The sequence below is a fragment of the Manis pentadactyla genome, chromosome 17 (genome assembly GCF_030020395.1).
Source record: "Manis pentadactyla isolate mManPen7 chromosome 17, mManPen7.hap1, whole genome shotgun sequence".
NCBI classification, from domain to species: domain Eukaryota; kingdom Metazoa; phylum Chordata; class Mammalia; order Pholidota; family Manidae; genus Manis; species Manis pentadactyla.
Window position 1 is genome coordinate 66,529,491 of NC_080035.1, and position 23,250 is coordinate 66,552,740.

Sequence of the window (23,250 nt, forward strand, 5' to 3'; positions counted from 1 at the left end):
CTCAGTTTTGGAGGTGCTTTTTAGTCTTGGCCCATTTTAAATGTCACATGTCAAGTGTGTCCGCAGGTAGTGCGCGGTTCAAGGATAAAGTACTGGGCAAGCTGTGCCTGGATTTACTTCTGGTATCCGCCAGTGACTCCATTCTCTAGTGTCTTTATACTTGAAGTTTATGGGAGAAAAACGCTGAATCTAAAATATAGCCAACATGGGTTTTAAAAATTGAAAAAACGCACCATTTCAAAGTGAAAAGCTTCCGTATAAATTATTCGAGGCAAAAGTGTTACCGATAGTTTGTAAGGGAAAAATAACAAAAATATGCGCTTGGCTTGGTTGCTGTCCTATTGAGAGCCTCAAAAAGTCGAGCAAAATCACTCGAAAAACCCTGAGGCCGTTTTGCGGGCGCCGCGCCCCCAGCCTCAGGGCCGGCGCCGCCTTCCGCCGGCGGTCCGCCCAGGAACCTCTCCGCGCTCGGCTCGGCGCCGGTTCTAGTCGGTGTGGGGAGCCGCGCTCCGAATCGCTTGTTTTTTCTTAAAATGCAACTGCCCTTCTCTGATGAAACTTCACATTTTCTTGGAATAACTTTTACTAAGCACGTGCCTGTAGTTCTCAGGAGTGCAGCCTAGGCCGGCTGTCCCGAGAGGGAAGGACCTCCGATCGCGGGCCCAGACTGCGGCGCGCGAGGTCGCCGTTTCGCCGACGCTGGGGCTCCTCGCGTGAGCTCAGCCGCAGTGGGCGGTGCCGCCCAGTTCTCGCGAGGCTTCGGCTTAGGTGGTAGGTGGCGGTGACTCCGCGGCGGCTCCGGAATGCGCTCGGAGAAGGCGAGGGCCGGAGGCCCCGCGGCAGTCGTTGCGCGGGGCCCGAGCTGGAGGGGGAAGCCGTCGGCTGTAGAAATCCAGTTCCGTCGGGAGTCGCCTCCTGCCTCGCACTCCGTCTCTGGGGGCGGGGAAGGCAAACCTCGCGAGGAGAAAAGGACGTTTCTGAGCAAGGTGGGGGCGGGGCAAGGGAAGAGGGCGGGTGAGGATGAGGCCGGGCAGCAAACCTCGCGAGAAGAAGGGGCGGTGTATTCAGCAAAGTGGAGGGGCGCGAGGACGGGGTGGCTCTGGCAAACCTTGCGAGAAGAAAAGGATGGGGCTCTGCAAGGTGAGGGCAGGGCGGGGCGGCTTCAGCACCGCTGACAGCGGCTGGGTCGCCGGGAAGCGGCGCCTTCGGGTGCCATGTGTTTGGACCTGGGAGGAAGAAAAGCCACTTCAGCCGTGGGAGTTTCGGTCGGGCTGCGACGCGGGCCCAGCGGCGCCAAGCAGGGACTGTCCTCAGTGCCGAGGACCGCGGACTGGGACGCACGGGAGGGCCCGGCCCGGGGAAGGGCGGGCGCGCCGGGTGTGCCTACCGCCGCGGGAACAGGGGCGCCTCGGGTGCGTTTCTGCTGCGCTGCCCGGCGACCTGGCCTTCCAGTGTGGCCTAACCTGCGGGCAGCGCGAAGGAGAACGCAGCGCGTGTGTTGCGCAGTTGTCCGCTGGTAACACGGCGAGCACACGGGACAGACGTGTTAGGCACAGCCGCTTCGACCCGCGGATCCCTTTTTAGTCATTCAGCGCCTTTTTAAAAAATTACCTTTTCTGCCTTTCATATTTCCTAAAAGGGCAAGTATCTGACCAAACAGACGGATCTGTTTGAGGTCAGGACGTACATTTTGTTCATCTTTGAACATCCAGGACTTAACATAGACATTGACATTTAGTGCTTAAAAATTTGTGAATTAATGTATGTATTTTACTTTTTATTTTATTTATTTGTTTATTTAAGGTATTATTGACATACACTCTCATGAAGGTTTCACATGAAGACAATATGGTTACTACATTTATCCATATTATAAAGTCCCTACTCATACCCTATCGCAGTCACTGTCTGTCCATCAGTGTAGTAAGATGCCACAGATTCACTATTTGCCTTCTCTGAGCTACACTGCCTTCCCCGTGACCCCTCACACCGTGTGTACTAAACATAATACCCCTCAATCCGTTTCTCCCTCCCACACCCCTCCCCTTTCGTAACCGGTAGTCCCTTCCTGGGAGTCTGTCAGTCTGCTGCTGTTTTGTTCCTTCAGTTTTGCTTCATTCAGCGCTTTTGGACACAGCCTTGACCTTCCCTAGCCTGTGTGTTTCCGCCAGACCCCTGGTTTAGATCATCTCCGAGTACAAACAGATGGTCAAGCATTCAGGTTATTGGTGCTTAATACAGTGACAGGAGACAGAACATAGCCTGTGTCCTTTCCTCAGGTGGTCATCCGGCGGCTTCCTCCCAGCCTCACCAAGGAGCAGCTGGAAGAACAGCTGCACCCACTGCCGGCACATGATTATTTCGAGTTCTTTACTGCCGATCTCAGGTGAGAAGCTGTTTACCAGCATTCAGAAACAGGCGTTGGCATTGATGGGAAATTAATTGTAGCTATCAGAAGCCATCTCCATTTCCATTTTCTTTCCCACATGTATCCAGAAGTCATCGCACACCTTTATTTCTTCAAGTTACTTGTAAGTCGGCAGATCGTTACATTTCTCTAAAATAGATATGAAATATGCCTCTACTAGCACCACCATAGTCAAAAAAGAAAAACAGAAAACATATTACTTAGTATTCATGAGCCTTATTGCATGTAGCTTCTTGAAGTATTTATAATAAAAATATAAGTAGTAGTAATACATAACAAAGATGAATAAATAATAGATGTATAACCTGATGAATTTTCCCAAGTGAACATGCCCATGTAACTAACACCAGATGAAGAAATAGAATATTCCAGACCCCAGAAGCCCCCTATGCTCCTGCCAAGTTACATCTTTTTCACTTTCCTTTTACAGCTTGGAGTAATATGACTCTGACAACCCTGTAATACTTTAAAAGCTTCCTTTTATTAAAAAGAGCAGATGCCAGGTTAGACCTCCAGAGGGCCACAGTTCTGTTAGAATTTAGTGATTTTCATTATGTTTTTATTATTTTCTTCATTATCATTGTTACCCTTTTTATCTTCATTATCTTGAGTTGTCATTCACGGTAGCCATATAAACCTTCCCTTTGAATAAATGCATTTGAGTAAAAAATGTCAGCCCTTTCAAAAATAATATCATCATCAGGTAAATATAGATATGGTAAAAAAAACAAAGATGATTTCCTAATAATTAGAATTTAGGTAAACTGGTACAGGTAAAGGAGGGCAGGCACTGGGCTCTGAGTGACTCAGATTGGACCCTCAGTCCCACCTTTAACTAACTGTACCCTCGGCACGGAACTGATTTCTCTGAGCCTTAGTGTTCTTGTCTGAAGTGGGGTTGAAAGTTTCTGCCTGTGAAGGAAATTGGTAGCTATGAGACGGGAGAAAGGCTTAGTTTTTCTAAGCCCGTGCCGTGTGATACAATTAATATACTTTACCTAAAAGTATTCTCTAAATCAGTAGGGAATCTCATACAATATAACATTTTCCTCTATGAATGAATTATGACGAAGTTGTAGTGCAGACATGATGCATGATTAGGAATGACCTTTGAATAGCCTCGCCTTTGGTTTTCAACCTCTGAGGACCAATGTTTTAACCCTGGCTCTGTGCAATGAATGAGAAACGGACCTAAAGTATCTCTCCCAAGTCATTAGAAAGATCTCTCTTAAATGTTTTTTGTTTATTTTTACATATTTGCTGAAGAATATCCAGATTGTTATAATTAAATGAGAAATGATTATTTGGCATAAAGGTTTTATTTGAAATGGTCTACTGTAGCAAAAAAAAAAAAAAGTAAAATTAAAGAAGTCTTAGATTTTTTACTAACCATTTTCACTATTATCTCTTATTTCAGTCTTTGTCCCCATCTCTACTCAAGAGCATACATTAATTTCAGAAATCCCGATGACATCCTTCCCTTTAGAGATCGTTTTGATGGATATGTCTTCATTGACAGTAAAGGTTGGGTCTTTGGCATTTTAAACTATTACAATCTTGAAGTACATTAAGTTTCAATTAAGTGTTTGTGAGTTTTGATCTAGAGGTTCTCAGATACCAATTGAAAATTATGTTCATAAATTTTGATTGTTACTTTAAGTGTGCTTATATTTAAAGTTAAAATTATATGTATACCAAAGAATTCCAGCAATGCTGTGTAATGGTGACAACCTGTTTATGTACTATCATCACAGAGTGAAATTTTTCATGTCAATTAGTTTTCTGCATAAGTGAACTTGACATTTTTATGTCCCCAAATTACATTATTTTAATCATGATAGAAATTTTCTAAAATACATTTTTTACTTACACCTGTGTCTCCCTAAACAGAGAGTAAATACTCTTCATAATTATACCATTTCTGGATGATGTTGTGGGTGGAGGGGATGTAATGACATCAGTTTGGACCCTGTTGAACAGCATTGCCTGCTAAGACAGGATATTTAATATTTACCTCTATTCTGAATGTATAACCCTCTGCTTTTGGGCTCGGCTTTTGGTATGTTTTCTTTGTCCTCCTTTCCACTCCACCCCGTCTCCTTCACTGAGAGGTGACAAACTAGAAAAGATGAAAGAGTGAGAAGGCTAAGGCCAAGAGACGTTTCCTGTGAGTAAATGAAAATTTAATGCTTGAACTGTTTGACATTTGTGTTGAATGCTAATTTTTGTAGTAATACATTCAAGTGGACTTTTTCCTTATTACGAATTGTGGTAAGATACACATAACGTAAATTTACCATCTTAGTCATGTTTAAGTGTACAGTTCAGTGGTGTTGAGTATATTCACATTATTGTGCAACCATCCCCACAACTCATCTTACAGAGCTGATCCCGGCACTCATTAAACAGCATCTCCCGTGTCTCCTTCTGCCTGGCAACCACCTTCTACTTTCTGTCTCTGTGAATTTGACCACTCTAGGTACTGCATATAAGTGGAAACACACAGTATGTGTCTTTTTGTGGCTGGCTAATTTCACTTAGAATACTGTCCTCAGGGTTCACCATGTTGTAGCCTGTGTCAGAATTTCCTTCCTTGTTAATACTTACTGCATGTACACACCACACTTTGTTTACCCATTCACCTATCAGAGAACACTTGGGATTGCTTACAGCTCTTTGCTGTTGTGAATAGCACTGCTTTGAACATGGGTGTGCAAATACCTCTTAGGGGTCCTGTTTGGAGTCTTGGATATACACCCAGTGTGTTGGTAAGATCATATAGTAATTCAGTTTTTAATTTTTTGAGAAACCACCATACTGTTTTCCATAGAGACTGCGCCATTTTGTATTGTTGACATTTTATATACTGCACAGGGTTCCAGTTTCTTCACATCCTTGTCAACACTTGTTATTTTCTGTATTTTTGGGTAGCAGATATCCTAATGGGAGTACAGCAGTATCTCATGTGGCTTTGATTTGCATTTCCCTTAATGATCGTTGATGATGAGCATCTTCCCATGTGCATTTTGGCACTCGTATATCTTCTTTGGAGAACTATCCAAGTTCTTTGGCCATTTTTAAATGATTTTTGTTGTTGTTGAGCTGTCTTTATATTATGGATATTAATCCCTTGTCAGCTGTGTGACCTTCTCCCATTCTGTAGGTTCCCTTCACACCCTGACCATGCCCTAGGTGCTCAGGTGTGTCCATGTATCCAGTTTACTTGTTTTTACTTGAGTTGCCTGTGCTTTTGGCATCTTGTCCAAGTAATCATTGTCAAGTCCAATGTCAAGCTTTTCTTCCACATTTTCTTCCAAGATTTTTATAGTTTTGGGTATTTGATCCATTTTGAGTTAATTTTTGTATATGGTATAGGAATCCAACTTCATTCTATTGCATGTGGATATCCAGTTTTCCCAGCACCGTTTGCTAAGGAAAACTGTCCCTTCCCCTTTGAGTGGTCTTGGCACCCTTGTAGAGAACAATTTGAACATACATGTGAGGGTTTATTTATGGGTCCTCTGTTCTTATACATTGGTCTGTGTGCTGTGTTTATGCCAGTACCATTGTAATTATTATAGCTTTGTAGTAAGTTTTGAAATCAGGAAGTGTATCAACTGCTCTTTAATAAGCATCTACTATGTACCAGGCATTGTGAAGGTGAATTAGACCTTGTCCCTGCCTGTCTGAAGCCATGCTTTCCTGGTTCTTGACTTTATTCAGGATAGTTGAGGTTAGCACGATGTCTTCCAGATAAATGAGAGTTACAATATCATAGTCACCTGACCATTCCTGACACGTGTGAAAGTGATTACTCAACCAGGTTTAGTACCAAGGTAGAAGTGTGTGTTTGTTGATTAGCATATACCAGATTCTCTTAGTGAACATTTCTGTGTGTTTCCTCCCCAACATAACAAAATCAATTTCTAATGACTTCCATTCTAAACTTTTCTATTTGAAATAAATTTTTCCTGCGTATTATGTACACCTTTTGAAGTCCTTTCAGCCAAGTGTCTCTTCTAAGCAGAGTGATTTCCTTGAACTCACAGAACAGATAGATAATTGAATTACCCAATTAAAATTTAAAAATTATAAATGTTACTAAGAAATCTATTTAAAGGTATTCCATGATAAACTCTTGGGTAGGGGGAGATCAGGTTTACTGAGGTATAAGTTATATATGGTAAAATTCACTATTTTCAAGTAGGTAGTTCGATGAATTTTGATTCAGTCATGTAACCACCACTACAGCATGAGGAATCTTTCTTTAAAATATGTAATCACCCGTCCTTGGTTTAAATCTGAAGTTTGACATGCTACGGTTGCAGTTGCTTGAAAGGCTAATTAAATTAGAGTTTAAACAGTAACATTATCATTGTTAAGCCCACTCCTCAAGTAAGCTAGATCGTTGTTTTCCAAAATGAATATAGTGGAATTTCAGAATGGGTTTTGGAATTTGTTTCCTGTTAAAGGCCTAGAATATCCTGCAGTGGTAGAGTTTGCTCCATTCCAGAAGATAGCCAGAAAGAAGCTAAAGAAAAAAGATGCCAAAACTGGAAGCATTGAAGATGGTGAGTCCTTTTTCAAATGCTGGATTATAGAAGTACCAACTTAAATACGCTGATCAAATATGGTTCCTCTCCATGTGTGGGAGGGGCATACTTACTCTCTTTTTTTTCTTATTTGATTTACAGACCCAGAATATAAGAAGTTTTTAGAAACTTACTGTGTCGAGGAACAGAAAACTAACGCCAGTCCTGAGACTCTCCTGGGAGACACAGAGGCAAAGACGAGGGCGCTTACTGGTCTGTTCTGCTCATTTCTTCTCTGCACTCTTTTGAGATATGTATTTACGTTTATAGCGTTATGTATTTATCTCCTTCTTATGTTATAAAACATGACACTTGAGAGAGGCTCGGCATGTAGGAGTGTGGAGTGTGTCCCAGTTTTGAAAAGGTGATAACATGAGGAAATACTTGTATGGGTTTGTGCAGGCAGAGTGCTGAGTTTCCAGTTGCAGTCATTTTGTTTCAAAGTTAGGATGCTTCTGAATGAGCAGTGAGAAGACATGGAAGAGCCCTGCGCCTGGCTGTGTCAGGGAAGGAGTGTTGTATCTCTAAGTTGAAGTTTGTCATCTCTCTAAGTAGTCACAGAAATGAGATGCTTTGCTTAAGAATGAGGTTGTTTTGCCACTGTTCGAAAAAATATCAAGCCCCCTGAGCAAGTCAAGCAAATGAGTGGATAAACTCAGCCAGAGCCCAGGATCTGGTTTGAATCAGGCCTTCACCCTACACCCGCAAATGATATATTTTAGAAATGGTTAACTCCTAGTAGCAGTCCCCAAAACTTGAGAGTGGACATGAAACACCTTTTTCTGCCAGGCACTCTGCTGTTGGCGTGTAGACACCCTTGTAGTCTCCCTTCCTGTCCGTCTCTTCTTGGTGCCAGGCCCAGCGCTCCTCCCTCACCCCTCCCAGCCCGCCCCTCCCTGGCTGCGTCCTGCTCAGCCACTAATGCTTACAGGATGGGGCAACTGCACACAGTTCATAATTTTTCTTCTTATTTATCCATCTTCTCCTATGTAAACTCTCTTCTCATTCTGCTTTTCCATCCTCCCCCAGATGGAACTGTAGTTTGTTTTTGTAGCCCCAGCATGTAGTACATTGCTTGGACATGTTTAGGTATTCAGTAGGTGTTTGTTGAGTAAATTAATAAGAACATTAACATAAAAGCATTCATCATTAATCTAATAATGAAGTTTTAAATTTTCTAATAGATGATTTAACATGTGGCTCAAAAAATTTTAATCAGTAAAGTAAACCTTTATTAAGATGTGCTTAGGATGCATTTGCTCATTTTTATTCAGCACATGTTGCTAGGTGCCAGCTCAGCCCAGGCATGGGGACAGAATGTGAACAGACACCTCTGTCCTCATGAGGCTGCCCTTCCACTGGGAATGATGTGGTAAACACATGCAGAAATAATCAAGTTTCAAGTCAGAGCATTTGTGATTTCCATTCATGATAAGTGCCACAAATGTGATAAAGTAGAATAATGGGATAAAAAGAAAGTCCCGTCTGAGACCAGCTGTGCTCAGAGGTGGAGAAAGCAGGAACTCCAGATGCAGGAACTGGGAGTTGAAGCCTCGGTCAGGAGTGGGACGCCCATCAGTGTGTCTGGCACATGGCAGGCAAGGAGCAGAGCCCCGAGGCAGGTGGGCAGGCACGTTACCTTGAGCTGGTGTGTAAGAGGTTTGGGTTTTATTCAGGGACAGCTGGAAGCCACTGAGTGAGTGAGTGACATGGTCTGATTTATTTTCCTGTCGCTCTGGCTGCTCCATAATGATTGGTTGTGGTGCTGAGAAAGGCTGGGCTTCTGGTTAGGGGGCTTTGCTGCAGTCCAGGGAGGGTGGCCTGAACGAGGCTGGCGGTCAGCATATGCGCTGGATGCAGGTAGAGCTGGCAGGCCTGGCTAATGGAATTGGATATGGGAACAGAATCAGGGCCGCTGGGAGTTTGAGTTGAGCAGATCAGTGGATTGTGGCACCATGACTGACATGGGGAAACCTGGGGAAGAAAAAACGGGGGCAAGTCAAGAAGTTAGGTTAGAATTATGTTAAATTTAAGAAGAGCTAAAAGAAGAAGCAAATTAGATATTTTTTAAACAGAATTCGCCTTTCTCCCCTCCCATTTCTTTCCCACTGTGTTTTAGATGCCCCCGTACAGGAAAATGGCAGGATCTTTCCCTTATGGGGAGTCGTGAGACAGCCCCTTGGTGGTCAGACGCACACCATCCCACAACTTCCCCAGTCTTGGCACCTGGCCCAGTCCTGGCACACAGCAGATAAATTGTGGTCATCTGCTGAATGAATAAATATGACTTAGAATCCACTAGCCCAGGAGGCAACCGAGGAGCTGTGTTTCTGTTCCAATTTCTACCCATTTAAATTTGAATCTTAATCAGGCAATTCATGGCAAATTGCCTTTTTCTGTTCTTAGATTTTGGCCTTCAGTGGATTCTTATGATCAAGTCTATAAACAGTGAGGGTCAAATGGAAATATTAATTGGCTCTAAAGTCACAGGTTAGTGTCATGGCCAGTTAAGGTCATTAGAGCAGACAGGCCTGGGCTCGGCCCTGCCTGTGGCCGACAAGTCCAGAACTTCCTTGGTGCAGAGAAGAGTCCTCCCTAATGTGGAGTGACTTGCCTGTTACAAAGGGCATCAGCTGTACTTATTCTGAGCCAGTTCATGGGTGACACAGGAGCCCCTGGGGAGGGCATGGACTCTTCTTGGTGCCTGTACCTGTGATGAAAGGTGGGTATCTGTACTGTCAGCTACTCCCCACAGCCATGAACCTGGGGCAGACGCCACCTGGTACGCAGTGTCAAGTTATTCAGGAGTTCTCACTTCCAATTTAGGAACCCCTAGCCATGGGCTTTCTTAAAATTCCCAATTAATTCCTGATCTGTCGCATCAGTCTTGCAGTGTATCCAGGGACTCTCCCTTCCCCCTTTAGTCTGAGGTCTTGAAGAAATGCTTAGCTTCTCCCACCTTCCCAGCTGTGTCCTCAGCCGCCACAGGCAACAGTCCCTCTGAGAGGCCACGCTGGAAGCCTGCCATGCGTGGGCGCCTGTCAAGGTCAGGTGGAGGGTCGAGTTAGAGTTTGTGGAGATACTCGCTCCTGGGTAGTTGGTGCTTTTTAGATCAACAGTACTGTGGGGAGTCATTTTCTAAAATATTATATCTGGTTATTTTAGTTTATAGAGTATATTATAAGAAACTACAATAATCCACATTGCTTAAAGCCATTGAGTGGAAAAAGCAAGAAATTCTCAGAGTATGTGTTGAATCAAGTAAATATATAAATATGTAATGATTTAAAATACCTAAAAATGTGGAGATACTCCTAACATTTGGGAAGTTCAGTGCATTGTGCCCATTTTGCTTTTCTGCTGTGTACTGTCTTTGTAATATGTAAGACTCCCTTAGGAACAGAAATTACTACCTACCATGTGTAAAATTGTCAGTACCCTTAAATCACTTGACTTTGTAGAGGTGGAACAAGAACTCCCCAAATGCAGTGTATGCTCACATAAACTTAAACATGAGAATATTCTTCCACTCATTTTAAATATTAAATTAGAAACAAATACTTAAAGGAAAGAAATCTTATTTAGAGTTAAATACTGCATTACAATTTTTGTGTTTTAGCTAGAAGAACCACACCTCTTTTGGAATATATTAAAAATAGAAAATTAGAAAAGCAGGTAGGTCTGGCCTTTTAACATCCTTCCTGGTTCTGCCATGTCCATGCAGATAATTTATACACGTGCCTTCCCGTGTCTTTAGAGAATTCGAGAAGAGAAGCGAGAGGAAAGGAGGAGGAGGGAGTTGGAAAAGAGACGCTTACGGGAAGAAGAAAGAAGAAAAAGAAGAGAAGAGGAAAGATGGAAGAGAAAAGAAGCAGACCAAGAAAAGAGAGCTGCTGAAAAAGATGTAAGGATTAAGGTAATCTTGGGAAGACGTTTCTCTTTTCCAAAAATAATTCTGCTATAAGAATCATACCTTTTAGGGCTTAAAGCACATTTTCAGTTTGTCCAGTCTCTCTTTTTTCTACCTTTTCTTTATTCTACAGTAATAGTTTTCAAACTGTGTGCCATGAGCCTGGGGGTTCCCTAGGATGCTCTGTTTGGAAGGACCAGGCAGGTGGATGGGTGGAGGAGGAGCCTGACCTTTAAATGTCATTAATTGAGCTTCCGCTTATATTTTCCTTCAAAGAAAAGATTTCCTGACTGAAAAATACTCATAGGAGAACCATTGGCTGAGTGTGTGCTGGCTTCCCACACGAAGGTTAACACAGAAGGGCCTTCGCGTCTCTTGTGCAGTAGCGGTAGTGGGTTCCATGTCTCTTGCCCAGTCTCTGCTCTGACTGATGCATTCATTTAGGAGGGTGGCTTGATCCATAGAGGGAATTTTTCTCTGTAAAATTATTGCTCCAAATTGAAGTCAGCCCTTAAACCTTCTTATTCTGCTGAGATGACCTTATTAAACTTAGATTTTAGTATAATGTCCATCCTACCTCACTCCACAGAGGATTTAAGGTGGCTCATAGGGATTCATTAAAATTGTATAAGGAAGAAAAAGGTCAAGAGTTAGGGGAAGATAAGAGTAGAAAGAGAAAGGATGTAGAAGAGGTCACAGTCACCATAACTTAGCCTTAGACTTGTTTATGATACTGTCAACAGAACAGAAAAGGTGATCAGAAACATAGTTTTCGTTATCCCTGAAGAGAAACATACCAGTTCTTCAAGAGAAGCAAAGCTTTCTCTAGGCCTTTATGTCTAAAACAATTTCTCCCATAAGTGTTCTTGTTGGGCTTAGTAGTAATGGAGGGAATAATTTCTTAACAGTATTCCTATGAAAGCACAACCATTTGTGTCAGGACTGGCAAGGTGGTGCTGCAGTAACAAACAGTCTCAAGATCCCCCTGGTCTCACATAGCTGACTTTTTGCTCTCGTTCACATCATGTGCCCATCACTCACTGCTCCTTGTAGCCCTTCAGTGTCCCAGGCTGAGAGAGGCTCCATCTCAGCATTTGTTTCCACAACCTTGGAAGGCAGAGGGAGGAAATATGTACACGGCAGACTGCGCCCTTAGATCTTCCACATGGAGCGACATGTCCGTTCTGCCCACATTTCACTCTTTAGAACAAGCTACACGCCCCTGCCAATCTCAAGTTGGGGGCATGTGGAACAAGCACGAAGAGGAAAACCCAGAACACCTGATGAGCAGCCCTGGCGAGTGATGTGACTCCAGAAGACTGTCTCCTGGAATGTGTCTCTTCAAGGACGTTGCTGAAAATCCTAAGTTGATGAAAGGTGTGGACCAGGTCACGTTGCTCAAGCACATTGGCCGTAGAGATAAATCCCTGACGTACAAGATGAGTTAATGACCATTTTCCCACAAAAAGTCATTCTAAGTAGTGTTTTTCAACTTGCCTTTGATGAGAATGGGACAGATCAATCAGTCGTTTTAAAATCTCATGATCTGACATGACACTGATGAACTTGGTGAGCCGAGCCAGGACTATTAAAGAGCGTCTGTCCTACATCTGCAAGGACAGACCTAATGATAGGAAGGGTGGGGTGTTCCTCAGGAAACCCAGTGTGTTTTCTGTTTGTTTGGTTTAAGTGTACACATAACTCCATAACAAAGTTGTAGCAAATGTATTTTCTGTAACAAACACATGTAGTCTCCGTGGCATACATTACTAGCCCTTGAAAGATAACTGAAACATGAAACCTTAGCACCACATCATATGAATCCAGCTCCATGATGACCAGAGGCAAAGCAGGTCTGTACCTAATGCAAATGCTGTGGTCGTAGGCATTTGCATATTGTCTGACCTTTTCACATACAGCTCTGAATGGTACATTAACCCAGTGCCTAATGCTTTGTGATCTCAGAGCACTTTGTCAGCTGCTTGGAGAGTTTTTCAGGAAGAATCATCAAAACTTGTGGCTTTCAGTTTTGACTATAATTATAAGTAAGACAAAGTATTTGGAGTGTAGCAATTTACTTTTACATTTCTGAGTATGAAATTAGGATCCAAAACAAGCCAGAGAAATAAAAACAAATTTAAGTCTGTAAAAGTAAATGTAGATCCTTCATACAGAAAAAAAATCAAAACATAAACACAGCAAGAGAAAGGGTTTCCTGCAAATCTGGTAAAACAGAATCCTGGTGGCAGTTAGACCCCAGTGACATGAGTAACCCCCAGCATCTGTCCTTAGGAGTGTCTGCTGTTCCAATCTAATAGTACATATCCGAGCCAAAGTTTAGCTTTTAATAAGCATCTGTCTCAGTTGGGGAATCTGACTTATGTATTTAGAGAATTTAAATTTAAATAAAAAAAGAAAAAACCTGTGAGGAAATGCTGTAAGAATTTGTATCAATGGTCTGAAAGAGGAGGCAGAGATGCTGCATGGCTGTACAGCAGAGCACCCTGTGAGAGGGGCCAGCGGCTGCTTTCACTTCCCCTTGACGCAGTGGAACTGAGCACCAGGCTGAAGCTGAAGTAAGAAGCAAGGAACCAGAGCCACAAATAAAAACTCCTGAATATACAGATTGTATACAGGCTGTAGATTACATTATCTAAGAAAGTTGTGTCATTTTTTTCACAAAGATCTTAAGTACAGATGTGTGTGTAGATCAGCTTCCATGCGTGTGGGACCAGCAGAGAAGAGGTCTGGATGGGAGCACACAGGCCTGGAGACGGCCTCCACCTCCGGCAGTCAGGCCTCACTTCCCTCCCTCCCTGCGGGCTGACTGCACCCCAGGCCTCTGCCTGCTTCCTCCGCAGGCACCCACAAGTGGCTCCTTCTCATCGCCTGGTCTCCGTTCCCACTTTGTGTCTGCAGAGAGGTCCTCCCTGACCCCCTCGAGAAACCATCCCACTCTTCCTCTGATCCTATGTCTCTGTCCTTTTAATCTCTCTCGTTGTATGTCGGTGACATTCATAACCAGCTGAGATCATCTTCCCTTTTTCCTACTTTTGGAAGCTATATGGAGAACAGGGAGGGAGTCCCAGACTCAGACACAGGAAGTCAGATGCATTGTGGTGACCTGCTGAGGCTGTTTCAAGAAAGAGAATGTTATGGAAACTGAACTGTTTTAAAAAATGTTTTTTCCCTTATTACAAAAGTAATACTTGTTCATTTTAGAAAAACTAGACCTTGTAGATGAAAAGAAAGAATCTCAGTTCTGCCACCTAAAAATAATCACTATTAATCCAGTGTGCAAGCCTTTTAGACACTTTTCTGTGTGTGTATCCTAGAAATAGAAGTTCACATGATTGTTTTTTGGCATTCTTTCATTCATTAACATGGGCATCTTTTCATCACATTAACTACGGTTTTTCATAACTACGAGGTATTTTCATTGGCTGAATGCTCCCCTGTGGATTTAATGAAAAACCTGGTCATTGGACCTTCAGCTTATCTTTTTTGCTACTCAAGTGTTTGGGCTCAATATTGGTATATATATTTTATTATTTATATGCAACTTCTTTCATAATATACTCTTAAAGTGATATTTACTAACATTATAATTTCTCAGCTTCTTAAGAAACCAGAAAAGGGAGAGGAACCAACCACTGAGAAACCAAATGAGAGAGGAGAGGAAGCTGATACTGGAGACGGAAAGCAGGGGGCCTGTGCTGGCCGCACCGGGAAGCCGAGGGCTGTGGAGCACTCCCTGGAGGAGCTCAGGGAAAAGTGAGCCCCGCACTTTCATTTCTTTGACCATGTTAAGCATCACAGGATTGTTACTGAGTCAGTCATCTATCCTTTGTCAGTACGAGGGCTTACATTTCCTGATATTCTTGAAATTCAAGGACTGCCCCAGGGTCTGCTTGTCCACGTCTTTGTTTCTCCTTGGCTGTGTAGGGACTCGGTGAACTCATTCAATCTGCAGCCTTAGCTCTACCTTCAAACCAGGGAAATGCCCTCCTGTCAGTTCCCAAACAGTTGCCCCTCCCTGCACCTTCCTCTGGTCACTGTTACTGCACTGCAGGTTCAGGATGTTTCTGGTCTCTTCCTTGGTGATTTTGCTCAGTTTGTGGTTGTCCTCTGTGCGTTGAGATATCTTGCCTCTTGGATATTCTAGACCTCCTTCAGTTTATCTACACAACTGAGAATTTGAGAACCCAGTCTTTGAAGTGCTGGGAGGTCTGCTGAGGCACAGAAACAGCTGTAATTCCTCTGCTGGAGTTGTTAGGCCTCTGGTCCCAGCAAAAATTGGACCAGCAGCTGTGGGTCCTTGCTATGTCTGACATACATTCCACTAGCCCAGCCTCTCTTTGGCTGGGGGTCCGTAGGACACCGTGCTTTACCTGCTCATGACATGCAGCTCAGGGAAGGAGCTCGAGTAGGACTACTCTGGAAACAGGCAGGTACAGTGATCTCTGTGCAGGAGCCTGAGAGAGACCAGCCGGACTCTTGTGCCGAGTGAGCCCCTCCCTCGTGCCCCTGCATCCTCGGGGTTTGGCCACCTCCCCACAGCCAGTAGAGCCATGTGCAGCTAGGCTTCTTGTCCCCCTGGCGCAGGGCTCCTGCCCATGCACTGCATCTGGACCCCCTCAGAGCTTGCTGCAGCCCAGGCAGCTCTGTGCACAGGGGTGGCTGGAAGTGGGTTTGAGTTAGGAGGGAAGATGGTGAGTCGCTCGGACTAGGCTGCCATTTGCCCAGAATCACCATGATGTGACTGACTTCTTCCTGTCTTGCTTACAGAGTTGTGATCAAGTTTTTTCCCCTATTTTTAGGGGCTCTTGTTTATAAGATATACATGATTATCAAATCTGTGATCTCTCAGCACTGGTTTATGTTGTAGGTGTTTGTATTATTATTGCTGTGGTACAGCTGTGCCATGTCTGGCACAGATTCACACTGCCTTGTAGATCTTTTGTCCCACTGGTCCTGCTGCTGCTGGGTTGGGGGTGCTACAGACAGTGTGTGCAGACTTTTGCTTGTGGCTCTTTGAGGGAAAGACTTTAAGAACCAAATAAGCTAAGAAGCCATTCATTTATTTTACTGTTTCTTTAATAGTTTGATATGTGCATATATATTACTAAATTTCAGTTAATTTTAGTTCTGTTTGAAGCAGAGCTAAGCTGTCAGTATCAGCTCTGCCATGATGGATGTACATCAGCACTGCTGGAAGGCCACTCAGGCTTCTAGTCTCCTTTATACTTTATCTGTAAAACGGAGGATTCATACTCACTTTGGAGGGTTGCTGAGAACCAGAAAAACATGTACATATCCTCCGCCTGGGCATCGAGCCGATTATATGTGTCACTCGGTTATAACAGTAAATATTATTGTTAGTACTGTGTATTCATCTTTCAAAAGTTTCCTAGTGATTGCCTGCGGTATGCCCGTCACGGGCGGACTTGGCAGTGCACAATGACCAGACTTATATTCCCTGTCAGTTTGGGAACCTAGTCTGGAAGGGAAGGCAGGTAATCGGCTGCAGTTTACATGCAATTACTGACAATTTGTATTGAATCACAGGTCACAAAATGACAGTGCTAAAGAGCAAAGGGATGTGGAGAGAAGATTTCGAGAGAAAGAACTTGAAACTCAAAGATACCACTTGGATGATGGCCGAAAGTATCGAGCTCACTATGAGTTTGACAAGCTTTCAAGAAGACATGAAGAAGAGCTGAAATGGGGGAAAGGATTCATCCCAGACAGAGGGAAGAAGGGGGCCCAGGATGGTGGTGCCCCTGTAGATGAAGCAGAGAGACCAGGGAGTGAGCCGAAAAGCGCAGGCGGCCCGGCACCCAGGAAGGAGCATGTGGGAAACAAGGTTCTTTCATGCATTTCTGATAATCTTCTGTTCATCAGTGCATATAAAACTACAAACTGTACTTCCACAGGCTTACAACTGCTTTTCTCAACAGAAATCCTTTTATTTAACCAAGAAGGAAAAAACCCCGTCAGTGCCTTGAGGTGTAGGATTGCACACTGACGAGGCCCCTCTCCTGAGGGCTCCTGCATGCAGGCTGCCCCGGGGAGTCTGCGTCTGCCGGAGCGGTATATCCCAAAATGTGGTTAGCTACCTTCTTTTCTCAGAGAACCAACTAAGAAAAAAAACTTTATGTAGTATAACACTAGCAGATTTATACCATTTGCTTGAGAATAAGTAATGGCAAGGTTATAAAATTTACTCCTGAGATAGTCAGGAAAATATTAGTGACATTTCATGGCGCTTGCTTGTACATCACTAGCAGTGTTCTGACTACTAATGGCCATCCAAGGGCTCATAACACCCATGAGATCAGTGGGCATGTTCGGCACAGGATTGGGACTGCCCATTTAGCCAGCCAGCCAGCTTATTTTTCAGGTTTGAGACAGATTCAGATCCCGTGGTTGCAGAGCAGCACTATTAATGGGGTCATCCTCCAACCAGGGCCCTGCCCACGGCACTGTTCAGTCTCCCAGGGCCTGGCCTCCAGGCAGGCAGCGGGGACCCGGCTGCCTGGGTTGCACACCCGCCTCCCACCCTGACCCTGTACCTGCTCCCTGTTCTTTGTGCCTATGAGTTTGTCATTCCAGGGATGCTGTATTGATGGACACATAGATAGAGTTTCTGAGGCTGGCTTTTTCATTCAGCATAATTCCCTTCAGACCCACCCAGGTTGTTGCAGGCATCGGTGATGCTGATTTTCAAAGTATTACCCAGAAAGACAAGGCAGAGCTCCAGACAAGAGAACCCTCCCGCCTTCTTCCTTGGCTCACCACATACGCACTACTCAAGGTTTCCATGTGACCTGAGCCTCTGGTACCCCAGGTGCAGCCGTGGGTCATCTTGGTGGGGTCGTTCATATGAACACTTGTTTTTCAGCTGCCTTTTTAAATTTAGCCACAGTGAGCGATTTGGACATTGGCCGACCTGGGCTGGGGTCCGGCTGCTCCCTCCCTGTCCCCCAGAGCTGGCTGGCTTCCCCTAAAGGAGTTCCCCCCCAACCCTCACTGCCGGTCCCAGCCTTCAGAATCCCTGTCCATCCCTGGCTTCACTGGTCTCATGTCTGGGAGCAGTTCAGTTGTGTTCCATGTACTTTATTTCTCATTTTTATTCCACCTCCTCTAAGAGTGTAATAAGATGATGGGTTAGTATTTCCTGTGAAGGGAACAGTTAAGAAATAATGTATGTGGAAATTACTTATTACAAGTGATAAGTGTTATCAGTTGTGAGTTTAGAGTCCCTAGCTTTTATTTAGGATTCCTGCTCTAAGGAGCCATCTCTCTGACAGGCCAGGCCTCACTTCGTTTCAGACGTCACATTCACCCTGATGTGACTGAGATGTGTGTGTTTACATTTTCATCTCCAACTGAGAGAGGATTGCTGTGATTGTACTGTTTCCACAGTGTTCTAGGTTTGAGCACTAACATTTTCCCAGATACCAATTTTACTTTCTTTCAGGTTATTTAAAATACTGTGTTCCTTTCCATGGTTGCTGTTGTTACCTCTAGAATGCCTTCTTTCTATGTTAGTGCTGTGAAAAGGCTGAATTTCAGGTGCAAGACTGATACTCTTTAAGTAAATAGGATGACCAGGCCCTAGAAAGAGCTGCTGCTTTCTCCTGTGTTGTTGCTCTTGGAAGAGTGACCTGTCCCTCTGTCCCAGCAGGATTGGCCAGCCTTGCTGCTCTACCAGCCAGGAGCTTGCGTGCGAGCACGTGAATGTGGTGGGAGAGCCCCCGAGGAAGCCCGTGGTGGGAGAAGGGGTGAGGCGGAAGATCCAACCGGCTGGTTCTGAGAAGAACGAAGAGGCAGAGTGAGTGATGCATGTGCCATGTTTGTGACCTGGGTGAACTGCCATCCAGCAACCCGTGGATTAGAAAGGGCATCCAGAAATGTGCAATTAACCTAGAATATAACCTGCAGGCGAGTTTGCTCCTTACAAAGAAACTAGAAACTAGAACTAGAACTATAAAGGTGGCATAGAAACATCTAGAAACCATTCTTAAGAAAGAAGCAACCTTTTAAAAATTCAACAGTTTTCATAGATTTTACCATTTATAAACTAACATATGTCATTTACACAAAAGAGGGAAAAGTCTCGTTTGGAAAGTAGAAAAGTATGACTAAAGTAGAGAAGAAAATGGGCATTGTGCCAGTGTGAATTCTGAAGCACTTTAATCATGTAGGAGTAACTTGCACGTTGTGGTTCTTGTTGGTTTCCTGTGACCCCGGTTTCTGGGAAGTGAGCAGCTCTCATTCTATCATCGCCTTTGGAAACGGGCCTCTCAGCACCACCTGTGGCGCCTTCCCCGAGGGCTGTTGCGTTAAGAGTCTCTGATAGGAACCTTGCAGCCTGAAGTACTGCCTGCCTGCCTTTTCAGCTGTTTGGCCACTGACGTCATGAAAATGGTTTCACAACCTTCGGGTGAGTGTGTCCTGGTTCAGAACCATCGTGGCATGAGGACCGCTGCGGTGCCGTAGGCGGCGTTCTCTGAGGATGGGGTAACAGACACAGCGTGGGCAGCCTTATGTGAAACGACTTACTGATGCTTTCTTCTACTGTGTTCTGCAGTATTTCTTCCTTTCAGTGAAATGTTTAAATGTTAATGTATTTTTGACACTTTGAACCATTTATTAAATAAAAATGTTAGTCGCTATGAATTTGAAGTCTAGTTACGGTATTTTTCTTACGTAGAATTTCACATAAAGTAGTTTTTTTAAATGTAGCATTTTTATATGAATATTTGCTGATTATATCTATTCCTTATTAAATACAAAATGTTTTCCAAAAAACTAAGAATTACCAGTGACTGCTGAGCTCCTGAGCTCTGGAAATCTGGTGGGGGGAGAAAAGGATATGCTGTGGGTTCAGCCAGGTCTGTGTGACCCAGTAGAACGAACCCTGGCTGAGAGGAGCTAGATAGGAGTATTTTAGACTTTGCAGGCTGTACGGTCTCTGTCACGAACACTGAACTCTGCTGTTGTAGTGAGACAGCAGCCTTAGACAACGTAAGTGAATGGACACGGGTGTGTTCCAGTAAGACTTTATTTCTGTAAACAGGCAGCAGACTATTTGGCCTGTGGACCATAGTTTGCTGACCCCTGCTTGGAGTGGGTTAGACTGGATCTCCTGAACAGCGAGCCGCTGTGGCCCTTACTGCTCACTGTGACTCTGATCTGGAGGTTTCCAGACCCAGGGGTCGGGGCTGTGATGAATGTCATTTCTAAGGCCCCAGCTTGTTGTGTTGGCTTGTTTGTATTTGGTGCTCAAAGACCTGGAGGTCTTTACTACTCTTTTTCAAACTCCATGATTCAAAAGAATGGTTCTCATGCCTTTTGGCATTAGGAATGCTTTACATTCTTAGAATTATTGACAACCCCAAAGAACTTTATCAACTAGGTTATATCTGTTAATGTTTACTGTATTCAGTATTAAAAAAGAAATGTTTAAAGCACAAGAATACATAAACACATGTTCCATTTAGCTGTCAGAATAATATCAGCACACGTCAGGTAGCGCTTGGAAAACTCCACTGTATGCTCAGGAAAGGATCAGAGTGAAAAGGTGAACAGTGTCTTAGTCTTAATATAAAAGAAGTTACACTTGAGGGAGGGGCCAGGGCAGTGACAGAGGACATCCCTCCTCCCATGGACACACCAGAAGAATAGCTACCCACAGAGACACTCCCTCAGAGAAAAATCCAGAAACTAGCTGAGTGACTCGTATACATCAGTCAAATGAAAAAATAACCCAATTTGGAACAAGTAGGAAATTCTGATAACACTCTCACCAGAAACCCCAACCGTGGCAAGTGCCATACAATTGGAAGGGAAGCCCTAACTCCCAGCTTCTTGTGGAAGATGTCTCTTTGTGAAGGACTACTAGTGCCCCAACTTTTAAGACTCCCACTTGAGGGATGGGCCTCCAAAACATGAGACTTGAGACTAACAGTATCTGTGGGACCCACAGGCCTGTAGCAAACTGTGTCTGCAAGACCCACAGGCCTGAAGTAAACCATGTCCGTGGGACCCACAGGCCTATAGCAGACACTGTGACTACCCCCAACTCCCTCCCAGGGCTCAATGTATAGGGAGCAGTAAAAAGTGCCCATCTCCCACCCTTTCCTTGGAAGAGCTTAGCATACTGTAAAAGCCACTGCTTGAGGGTCCAACTTCTGATTAGCACGTATCTAGGTCCTCCCTGGAGCCTGGGACAGATGGTGGGCACCTCCTCTGCCTGCTCACTCCAGTGATAAAACCAAGCCACCAGCGTCTCTATGGAAGGAGCTTTTGCATAGATCTGGTGACCCAGCTTTTGTGGCTGCCATCTGAAAGACAGACCCCTTGATCACCTAGCTCTGATCACCAATGGGGCTTGCACTCATGAGTCCCACAGGACTACAGCGAATAAGCAGTTCTTTCTTTACAGGTGTGAGAGAGCTCTGAGCTATACCACAGGCTTAGCACTGGGGAGTGGGCAGAACCCCAGAAATCTCCCAGTTTCTCCCTAGAATGGGCTTGACTGTATAAGTTCCCAGCTGCTACCTAAGGGTCCAGCCTGCATGTGCAAGCTGACTGGATCCTTCCCTTTGGGACACTGATTGTCAAGTTTAATTTCTACATGAGACCAGTCTGTCAAGACTGGGAAAGGTGGCTGTTTGATCTAATGCAGAGACCAACACAGAGAGTCAAGGAATATGAAGAAATAGTGGAATATGCTCCAAACAGAAGAACAAGATAAATTCCAAAACCGAAAGTTTCTGTGATGACTGCCCTTGCACTGTTCACCATGTAAGAACTTACTCACTATGTAAGAATTTGTTCACCATGTAAGAACTTGTTCATTATACTTTAAAGGATTGGAGACTGTTGAGAATTAGGCTTGGGGTTGATTAATGATTGTGCATTGAGTCCCCTATACAGAATTTTATTGTTAACAACCATTTGATCAATAAATATAAGATATGCCCTCTAAAAAAAAAAAAAAAAAAAGAACAAGATAAATTCCCAGAAACTGATGTTAATGAAATGGAGATGAGAGATTTACCTGGTAGAGTTCAAAAGTCACCCAGGTCAGGAGAATGGTGCATGAACAAAGTAAGAATTTCAGCAAAGGGATAGACTATTAAAAAGCACCAAACAAGAATCATAGAGCTGAAGAATACAGTAACAGAACTGAAAAATTCAGTAGAGGGTTCAACAGGCCAAATCTAGTGGAGGGAACGATCAGCAAACTTAAACACATCCAGTAGAGGGGCAAAAAAAGAAAAAAAACATGGAAGATTGAGGTAGCTTAAGGGACTTAGAGGACACCATCAGGCTGGCCAATGTATGAATCACAGGGGCCCCAGCGGGGAGAAGAGAGGGAAAGGGGCAGAAAGCTTATTAGAAAAAATAATGGCCAAAGCCTTACCAAAGCTGTGGAAACAGACACCCAGATCCAAGAAGCCCAAAGAGTGACGATAAAGACAGAGTAAGAGACCCGCACTGAGACACAGCGACTGCCACGAGCTAAAGACGATCTAGTGAGAGAGAAGCAACTGGTCACGTACAGGGGAGCCCCATAAGACGGCCCGTGGATCTTCAGCAGAAGCTTTGCAGGCCAGAAGGAAGTAGGATGATACATTCAACATGTTGGAGGAAAGAGAAAACAAAAAACCACCAACCGAGAACACTTGTACCTGGTGAAGGTGTCCTTCAAAACTGAAGAACAGATAAAAGGTTCTCCGAACTGACAAGCCGAGGAGTTTCATCACCACCAGGCCAGCCTTACAAGAAGTGTGAGTAGGAATTCTTCAGCTGAAATCAAAGGCCACTGATTACTAACAGGAAAGCAGATGAAGGTGTGAAACTCACTGGTAAAGGTGAATATATAGTTAAATTCAGAATACTCTAATATTATAATGGTAGTGGGTAAATCAGTGTTAACTCCAGTATGAAGGCTAACATAAGTATTAAAGTAATTATAATTACAATAATCTGTTAATGGATACATAATTCCCTGAGAAAAATCCAGAAACTAGCTGACTCCTAAACATCAATATAAATATAAAAAAATGAAAATTGTGACATCAAGAACAAAACGTGGGAGAGGAGTGTAAAAATGTAGAGCTTCTGTATAAAGTTAAGGCATGACCAGCTTACAAGAGACGTTTTAACTATAATGTATTTTATGTAAGCCTCATAGTAAACACAAAGCAAAAACCTATAGTAGATGCACTGAACATAAACAGAAAAGAATCAACACATACCATTCTGGCAATGCACCACATCACAGAGGAAGAAAGGGGGAAAGG

The 23,250-nt window shown here is 43.9% G+C and overlaps 2 protein-coding genes across 9 annotated transcripts in view; one reads left to right on the forward strand and one right to left on the reverse strand.

Moving 5' to 3' along the window:
* Positions 1–545: 545 nt before the first annotated feature.
* UPF3A (UPF3A regulator of nonsense mediated mRNA decay) overlaps positions 546–23,250 on the forward strand; it is a 34,070-nt gene continuing 11,365 nt past the window's right edge. The window contains exons 1-10 of one of the 5 annotated variants that reach the window (XM_057494593.1): positions 546–986; positions 2,280–2,386; positions 3,846–3,952; positions 6,901–6,999; positions 7,123–7,233; positions 10,640–10,695; positions 10,778–10,936; positions 14,547–14,704; positions 16,499–16,796; positions 18,621–19,615. In XM_057494593.1, coding sequence (XP_057350576.1) covers positions 804–986; positions 2,280–2,386; positions 3,846–3,952; positions 6,901–6,999; positions 7,123–7,233; positions 10,640–10,695; positions 10,778–10,936; positions 14,547–14,704; positions 16,499–16,796; positions 18,621–18,749 — 1,407 coding nt within the window. In that variant the 5' untranslated portion in view covers positions 546–803 and the 3' untranslated portion in view covers positions 18,750–19,615. The other 4 variants (XM_057494594.1, XM_057494592.1, XR_008994585.1 and 1 more) reach the window with 4 other exon arrangements.
* The window catches only part of CHAMP1 (chromosome alignment maintaining phosphoprotein 1), a 33,426-nt gene continuing 18,405 nt past the window's right edge, over positions 8,230–23,250 (reverse strand). For 2 of the 4 annotated variants that reach the window (XR_008994584.1, XR_008994580.1), the window contains exon 4: positions 8,230–8,994. The gene's annotated coding sequence lies outside the window, so the exon portion shown is untranslated. Of the gene's footprint in view, positions 8,995–9,979; positions 10,059–22,635; positions 22,754–23,250 lie in introns of all 4 variants that reach the window. The other 2 variants (XR_008994582.1, XR_008994581.1) reach the window with 2 other exon arrangements.